The sequence below is a fragment of the Hordeum vulgare genome, chromosome 5H (genome assembly GCF_904849725.1).
Source record: "Hordeum vulgare subsp. vulgare chromosome 5H, MorexV3_pseudomolecules_assembly, whole genome shotgun sequence".
Classification (NCBI taxonomy): Eukaryota; Viridiplantae; Streptophyta; class Magnoliopsida; order Poales; family Poaceae; genus Hordeum; species Hordeum vulgare.
Window position 1 is genome coordinate 512,922,825 of NC_058522.1, and position 8,845 is coordinate 512,931,669.

The 8,845-nt window shown below is 54.3% G+C and overlaps 1 protein-coding gene across 1 annotated transcript; it reads right to left on the minus strand.

Annotated features, from left to right (window-relative positions):
* Positions 1-4,821: 4,821 nt before the first annotated feature.
* LOC123451920 (F-box/kelch-repeat protein At5g42350-like) lies at positions 4,822-7,100 on the minus strand. The gene has a single exon (XM_045128477.1). The coding sequence runs from the start codon at positions 6,923-6,925 to the stop codon at positions 5,177-5,179; it is 1,749 nt and encodes a 582-aa protein (XP_044984412.1). The 5' UTR covers positions 6,926-7,100; the 3' UTR covers positions 4,822-5,176.
* Positions 7,101-8,845: the final 1,745 nt, after the last annotated feature.

Sequence of the window (8,845 nt, forward strand, 5' to 3'; positions counted from 1 at the left end):
ATGACCCCGGATTCCTCCAAGCTCCACACCACGGTTCGAGTATTCTTCAACAGAGCGGGCTACGACCTCCACATCTCCGTCAAGGGCGATGGGGAAATGGGGGTTGGGATCCAGGCGCTCGGTGATGACCCTTCTGGTCCACAGGCTGATGGAGACAAGGGGAATGGTCGGGACCCTCCCGATCGCCGTCTTCTCAGTCCCCCTCCTCCAACGATGAGGATGAGACCTCGGGGTTGGACCCGCCGCCCAAGCGTGCAACTAGTCTGGGCAAGACAAGGGAGGTCCCGGCTGACGAGCCGAACGCTGATGTTGGTCGGGTGGCGACTGTTCCGATGCTCGAGGGGACATCTCGAGACATGTGTGGTTTGCTGCTGCCGGCATCTTCGGACTCTCCCGGGGCGAGCGATGCTAGCAGCGTGGGGCTGGAGGTATGTCCACCTCCCCCCCCTCCGATTCGGCTCGCCTCTGGATAGCATGGAGCCTCCCCCTCTCTTATCCCTACCGAAGCGTGTCGTGTCACCCACCGTCCCCGTCTAGGCGCAATCCTCTACTCCTCAGCTGGTGGCTGGGCAATCACTGGTACAGGGCTCGGCTCACCCCCATCGCACTCCAAGGGTCGGCCCCGTTCGACATCTTCTCCTGCCACGTCTGCACGGAAGAGCGCGCATCTTGGCTCCTCGAGATTGGGTGGGGCGTCGCCCAACGCCATCGAGAAGGCTCTGCGTCGGGCAATGGACGATTGGCACTTGTTGGCCAAGTGGTCCACACAGTTTATGAAAAGATGGGGTGCCAATATGGAGCGTGACCTTAAGCTCCGGAAAAGGCGCCCTCCTCCTAGAGATCCAGTGCGTGGACCTGAGGGCAGATGCGGCCGACCTCACCCTAGACGAATGGGCTTTGCGCTATAATTTGGAGGATGAGCTGGTGGAGATCTATCGGAAGGATGAGGAATATTGGCGCCAACGGGGGTCCTTCAATTGGGTCCCTTTTGGGGATGCCAACATGGCGTATTTCCAGGCCATCGCTAATGGCTGGAGGCGTAGATGCACCAGCCCGCTCCAATGGGATGGTGATCGGCTGCTGCAGGACCCCGAAGAAATCCAGGAGCATGTGGACAACTTATATAAGGGACTCTTTGCCGCTCGACCCTGACCGGGCCTTGCCCTAGCTGACTTTGTGTGGGGTGAGGGTCAACGGGTGATGCCCACTCAGAATAGGGCCCTCCTTGCAGCCTTTGAGGAGGACGAGGTGGCTGCGATCATTAAGGGTATGAATCCCTCTTCGGCACCGGGGTCTGATGGACTCCCGATTCATTTCTTCGAGGCATTCTAGCCATCTATTAAGGGGGAGATCATGGTGCTTTTTCATGAGTTTGCCCAGGGTGTTTCATACCTCTCCCGGTTGAACTTCAGGATGATCACCTATCTCCCGAAGGTCCCTGGGGCTTCGGATATTCGGCAGTTCCGGCCTATCACAGTCGTCAATGTGATCTTCCAGATCCTTGCTAAAGGGTACACCAATAGGGCGGCCCTAATAGCACCTTGGATTACTCACCCCAACCAGACGGCTTTCGTCCAAGGCCGCCTCATCCTTGATGGGATTCTGGTGCTCCACGAGGTCATCCACGAGATCAAGTCAAGACGCATACGCGTTGTTTTTTTCAAGATCGACTTTCACAAAGCTTACGACATGGTCCATTGGTCCTTCCTTCGGGAAGTGTTACTCAAGCAGGGTTTCGACCATCAATGGGTCACTAGGGTAATGCAAATGGTGATGAGTGGTAGGACGACCATTAACATCAATGGCGAGGTTGGCCCCTACATTCCCAGGGCTCAGGGCGTCCCGCAAGGGGACCCCTTCTCCCCCTTCCTTTTCAACCTCGTGGTTGATGCCCTGGCCACCATCCTCAACAAGGCCAAGGGGCGGCCACCTTAGGGGTATATGTACCCACCTCCTCGGGACACGAGGCATCACTCATCTACAGTACTCGGATGACATGATCCTTATGGTCGAAGGATCATCCGAGGACGTTGCTCACCTCAAATTCATCCTCCTTTTCTTTTAGGAGATGTCCGACTTAAGTATTAACTTCACAAAAAGTGAGGTCATGGTTATGGGCTATCCAGAGGAGGAGAAGCTTAATATAGCGAATCAACTTAATTGCCGTCTAGGGACCTTCTCGACCACCTACCTTGGCATGCCCATCACTGACACCTATATCCTAGAAAAGGGCCTTCGACCCTCAGTGGCCAATGTTCAACACCGGGTGGAGCCATGGCAAGGACGTTGGTTGTCCAAAGCGGCCCGGGTTGTCCTAATCAACTCCTCGATGATTAGTCTACTGATGTATTTGATGGGATTCTATAGTCTGAACGAATCCCTGCATCATGATATTGCCAAGTACCAGTCACGGTTTTTCTTGCCGGGAAAGGCGATAAACAGAAATATCACATGGTGAAATGGTCGGAGATATGTAAACCCAAGGACCGGGGGGGTCTCGGGATTATCTCATCCAAGAGGATGAAAATTGCCCTCTTGTCCAAATGGCTATGGAGGATCGCTTCCGGAGAGTGTGGCATGTGGCTAGATATTATTCGCGCTAAATACATGTGTGGCCAACCCCTGGCGTTTGCCCCAAGAATTGGGGGATCGCAGTTCTGGCAGTCAATTGTTACGTTGATGCCTGTTTTACAGCTCGGCTCCTCTGTAGAAGTGGGCATGGGCACCTACACTCTCTATAGGAGAAAGCTTAACTGTGGCTCGGGCATTTTATCGAACAACTCATGTGAATAGAAATTGAGAACAAAGCACATCACACACACCTTCCACCACCTACAGCCAAAAAACAGAGGAGGTCGCGCGCCGGGCGTATATATAGGAATCTTTTTAGTCCCGGTTACTAAAAGGGTTGCATCCTTTAGTCCCGGTTGGTGTGTGTAACCGGGACTAAAGGTCCCAGCCGAACCATGACTCATGCCTCCCGAGGCTCAACCGGTGTCCTGGTCGCTCGAACCGGGACTATTGCTTCAATTAATCCCCGTTCGTAGCACGACCGAGACTGTTGCTCTTATTTGGCCAGAATCAAAGCTTTGTTTTCTACTAGTGAAAGGGGATTCTCCAAAGTCCATCATCGCTAATTGTCTGTTGATCACAGTGTTAGTCTGCGTGATAGGATCATATCACAAGAGATAAAGACAATTCAGCTAGGTCCAAAGGCACAATCTTTTGTTTCTGAATATTGATATCGTCTCGAAATGATCCTGACCAAAATGTGGGTTGAACGAAATGCCAGGGATCTTGGATCTATCTTCACATACATACTTCAGTAGTCCGTTAGGTTGGTGGCATCACATCGGCAGCGCTCCGGAGCCGCTGCCATGGCTGTGATGCCTCACCAACGACATTAAATCGGAGCTAAAAGCTTGGAAACAGTCTGTTCATCAGATTGACGTGGACCACGGAGGGTCATCGTGACCGCTAACCGCCTGTAAGGAACAGAACTGTTGCAATCATCCTTTTTGGGGATTGAACTGTCAATAGTCAGTACACCATTTTCTCTTCTTGTACTTTTACCTGGACAACAGTTTGACTGCGCCATTTGTGTCTTTTGACTCCAGGATGATTATGACCATGACCTCATATAAGCTCATCAAAGACAGAGGTGTATATTTGTGTCTTCTGTCAGTAGAATTCTCTTTGGCTGATGGAACAGCTGCAAGATGGGATCCATGAATCCATGATCCTGATCATGAACCAACCCTTATTATGATCTTCACATGTTGTGTTGAGCAATACCCTGGATGCTATGTCATGCCAGTAGTAAAGGCGAGTGGCCATTTGCCAGCCCATATGCATATGCATGCGTGTGGTTGAGCAGCTCTGGCAGTTAAGCGCCGGCCCAAGAGGTTGCCACCGGCCGGCACCACCCCAAGCACACCACATCATTATTGGGCAATTGACTAGGACTGCTAGCTAAGTAGATGGTGCCAACAGATCTTGGTTAGTGATAGTACTAGGACTGCTAGCTAAGTAGATGGTGCCAACAGATCTTGGTTAGTGATAGTACTTTTGCATGACATGTTTTTTGCAAGGTGATCCTTTTCATCTTTTTCTTTTTGAAAAAGGTGATCACTGCTGCAATGCAAGCTGATGATATGATGATGCTTTGGATTGGTTTTCTTAACTTTTTTGATGAAGAAAAAATGATGCTGTGGCTCATGATAAGGTAACAAGATGCTCTTGGCCCCAAAGCTGGTCCTATTACTGGTTACCATCTCTTCTAAAAGCAACAATAATACTGAGTGGTCAGTGTCAGTTCTTGATAAAATATGGTTAGAACTGGTCTTAATTCTCAACTGTTCCTTTTTTTTTTATGTAATGAATGAATTCTTAACCGGTATGACATTCACCGCAAGATGTTAAGAGAAGGAGGTGACCGATCACCAACCGGAATGATCAAGATTCCAGTTTTATCCCTACCCAGGAGTAAAATACTGCAATGGTTCTTCAGAACAAAAGTACAAAAACACTATACAATTGGGTCGACTAGTACTGTCCAGATCTGTGCTAGAGTACAATTTTGCACGGGTTACAGATCTGTCATTGTCTCTCCCCCTTTTTCTTTTAAAAAATGTACTTAGTATATGCATGCCAAAATTTTGGATCATGGCACTTGCACATCAGCACGGTTTAAAAGAGAGACCCACGGCCTGGCTGGAGCTGCCTGTCTGTACCAACCGCATGGAGCCATGAACTAACACTGATGATGACAAATCTTAATCATCCACGCAGGATTGCTGTCACACTGCCATCGACAGTGAATTATCAACTAAACCTTTATTACATTAACAAAAGTGTAAAGTATATGCATGTACAGTCACATGTCCTTTCTCTTTGCTGTTGTTGAACAATCATATGTTGATTGACCAAGTTATCAAATATACAGACACTATTACAAAAGTAGTACAAAATGAGAGTTTGATTGTGGTTGGTATCATATCATATCATATTGAGATGGTATAATCATCTTGTATAGACCATGTTGAACAATCACAGCAAGCAATGCAATGCAATGGAATTGCTGTACCGAGCTGCACATCAGTCAGCAACCCATGGAAGCAACAAACAAATCATCAGTGTAAGTGGAAAAGAAAAACAGAGTAGACATCGGCGACCTTCAGAGGAGCAGCACGGCCATGGATTTCAGCCGGCAGGACATGGCGTCGGCCTCCGCGGCAGCGTTCTCCCGGGCGATGCGGCTCCACCTCTGCTCGCCGCCGGAGACCCGGCACGCCGTCGCGAAGTCCAGGACCTTGCCGAAGATCCTGAACATCTCCACGGAGTAGATCCTGTCCTGGCCGGCGGCGAACACCGCGTTGGAATCCATTGGCGCGTCCGGGTGCGCCGACGCCTCGGTCCACTGGAGCAGCGGTATCGAGCCGAGGTTCAGCTCGAACACCTTCCGCACCACCTTGTCCCTCCGGTTCGCCGGGTCGCACCACGAGACGCAGAGCATGAACAGCCGGGACGCGCAGCAGACCAGCGCCGGCGTGTAGTCCCGGAGCCGCGGTGGCGGGCGGGATGTCTGGACGACGGACCATGAACCGGCGTCGAGATGGTACGCGACGAGCGTGTCGGACTCGCAGTAGACGTAGAACATGTCGCCGCAGACCGCGCCGGAGCACGCCAGGCCGACGTCGGTGGGGAACCCGGCGATCTCAACCCATTTGTCGGTCACCGGATCGTATATCTCGCCGGACACGAGGGGCTCGTCCCACGGCCCGCGGCCACCCACGGCGATGAGCGCTTGCCTTGCCTGAGCCGGCTGATTCTCTTGCTTCGCAGCCTTGCCGTTACCGTGGGCTGGGCCGGTGGAATCGGTGTCCTCGTTCAGTACATCTCTGAGACGGAGCCGCCGGAGCGATAGACGATGTGGGTCCTCGTACACGGCGGAGGTGCCTCCCAGGCGGAACTTGCCGCCGGCGTTAGCGCGCCGAACATGCTTCTCGGCGCGGGCGTGGACAATGCTGCGACTGGCGGACATCTCGAACACCCCCAGCACCGGCCGTGACCGGGCCGCCCGCATCGGGGCGGTCTTCCGCCACGCGCCGGTGAGAGGGCTGAACACCATGACTCCCTTGTGGGTCTTGGTCTTGACGGAGCCGGCGCTCGACCCCCCGGAGCGGCCGCCGACAACGTAGAGCTCGTCCCCGACGCCGGCGACGGAGAACAAGAACCTACCTTTGAGCGGGGCCGCCTCGACCCGGTGCCACCGGTGCGCTGCCACGTCGAGCGCGTGCACGGCCGTGGTGGCGGCCGACGCGCCCCAGCCGCCGTCCGCCTCGATCCCGAACAGGAACAGCCAGGGCGTCGGGGCCGCGCGCGGCCCCTCTCGACGCAGGCGTAGCAGCTGCGGCGCGACGGTGAGGTCCCTCCAGCGCCGGCACACACAGCGTGCGGCCAGGAGCGAGGCCAGCGGCAGGCGGCTCAGCACCATCTCCAGCACGTCGTCCGGGAGGACCGTGAGGGACGACGGCGCGTCCTCCGCTGCCGTATCATCCTCGACCCGCAACGCCCGGCCGATGCGCGCGGCGGCCGCGGGGCCCTTCTTCCACGAGAAGCACTGGAGCGCGGCGGGGACACGCTGCTCCTCCCCGTCCGCAACCGCCTCCGCGTCACCGTCCACGTCCTCCGGTGCGCGCCTCCGCGGGGCGGGGTCGACCTCGTCGCAGGCGCAGACGCGGCACCCGCCGGCGCCGCCGAGGGGCAGGCGGAGGCAGCTCCTCCTGCCGGACCTCCCACGGCGCCCGCCACCGTCACGCCGCTTGGTGGCGGCCACGTCGTCACCGGGGCCGTCGTCCTCGGCGCGCAGCAGGGCGGAGAGGCTGTTGCTGCCGGATCTCCGCAGCGCGGCCGCTCCAGACATGGGATGGGATGGTACGGGACGGGATGAGGAGTTAGAAGAAGAGGTGGTGGTGGGCGGAGGCGGGCGCGCGGAGGTGGAGGAGGACGCCGCGGAGGAGCGCGACGAGTGCCCTGGCGAGCGAGGGGATGGAGAGCATCGCGGCCCCCGCCCGGTCTGGTCAGGAATGGGTTCTTGGATTGGAGGAGGATTATGTCGTCGGGGAGACGACGAGACGAGGGGAAGGGTGGTGGTTGGTTGGTTGGAGTGGGGGTTGGGGAAAGTGGGGTGGGGCTCGGTTACGTAGGAGTCGAGAGCGGAACGGCTCCGTTACCGGTGCCGGTGGGAATGGAAACGCGCGTCGGCGGGATTCACGGGGCCCTTTTCGGATGGCGCCGCTGCGGCTCTACTGCTGCCGGCCGGCGTGTAGCCCGTGTCCGGGAGCGAGTCGTGTCGAGGGCGTGGGGGTGATGCGATGGAGGTGACCATGGTGAGGCGATGGAGGTGACCATGGTTTCCTCGATGAGCTCAAACATGTTCGACCGTTCGACCGGGCAGGCAGGTGTTCTTACTTGCATCAACCGATCTTTCTTGTAGTACCACACACAGACGATGGATTCACAAACGATCCACACACGACGAGTCCCCGACACATGGATTGCCTCCTTTGTTTAATCCGTGTGGCTTCATAACTGGGAAATTTTGAAATCGGGTATGGTAATACGGTATGGTTTGGTGTAACCCATATTCGTATACCTATGTATTCACATATAATCCGAAAATTAGGCTTTAAATAATATTTATCCATATACTAAATGTATACGTAAATTCAGTGGGCGTTTAGAATGCATTGATGTTAGTATGTGTTGTTGTTATGAAATGTTGTTGTTTATGTATTATTATTATAAATTATTATTTATGACTATGTAATAAATTGTTATTATTAAAAAAAATATGGGTTATAAATCTGAGTAATTTTAGCCACGGGTACCCATTTACCCCGATGGGTGATGGGTATGGATAAAAATTATATCACGTCAACGGGTCTGGATACGGGTGATGGGTAAGGTTTGAGGCGACGGGTAAGATGGGGTGGCTTCACCCGTACCCAGACCCGACGACTGCCATCCCTAATCATGTCATGCGTAAAGCCACTCCAACGCACAACCGTAAACAGGCGTCCATTTTATTCGAATTTAGTACGTTTGGACAAGGCAATAAGGCGGTGTTTGGCTTCTTTCGCGGGTGTGCTGGCCATGCGTCCAACACAAGGACGCATCTTGGCCACATCTTGCCAGGGGTACATGAGAAATTTACGAATTGAAGACGTGGATGTAGATCCATGTCAGTGTTGGGGAACGTCGCATGAGAAACAAAAAAAATTCTACGCGCACGAAGACCTATCATGGTGATGTCCATCTACGAGAGGGGATGTGTGATCTACGTACCCTTGTAGACCGTACAGCAGAAGCGTTATTGAACGCGGTTGATGTAGTGGAACGTCCTCACGTCCCTCGATCCGCCCCGCGAACCGTCCCGCGATCAGTCCCACGATCTAGTGCCGAACGGACGGCACCTCCGCGTTCAGCACACGTACAGCTCGACGATGATCTCGGCCTTCTTGATCCAGCAAGAGAGATGGAGAGGTAGATGAGTTCTCCGGCAGCGTGACGGCGCTCCGGAGGTTGGTGATGATCTTATCTCAGCAGGGCTCCGCCCGAGCTCCGCAGAAACGCGATCTAGAGGTAAAACCATGGAGATATGTGGTCGGGCTGCCATGGCAAAGTTGTCTCAAATCATCCCTAAAACCTCTGTATATATAGGGGGAAGAGGGGGAGCCTTGCCTTGGGGCTCAAGAGGCCCCAAGGGGGTCGGCCGAGCCAAGGGGGGAAGGTCTCCCCTTCCAAACCGAATCCAACTTGGTTTGGAAGGTGGAGTCCTTCT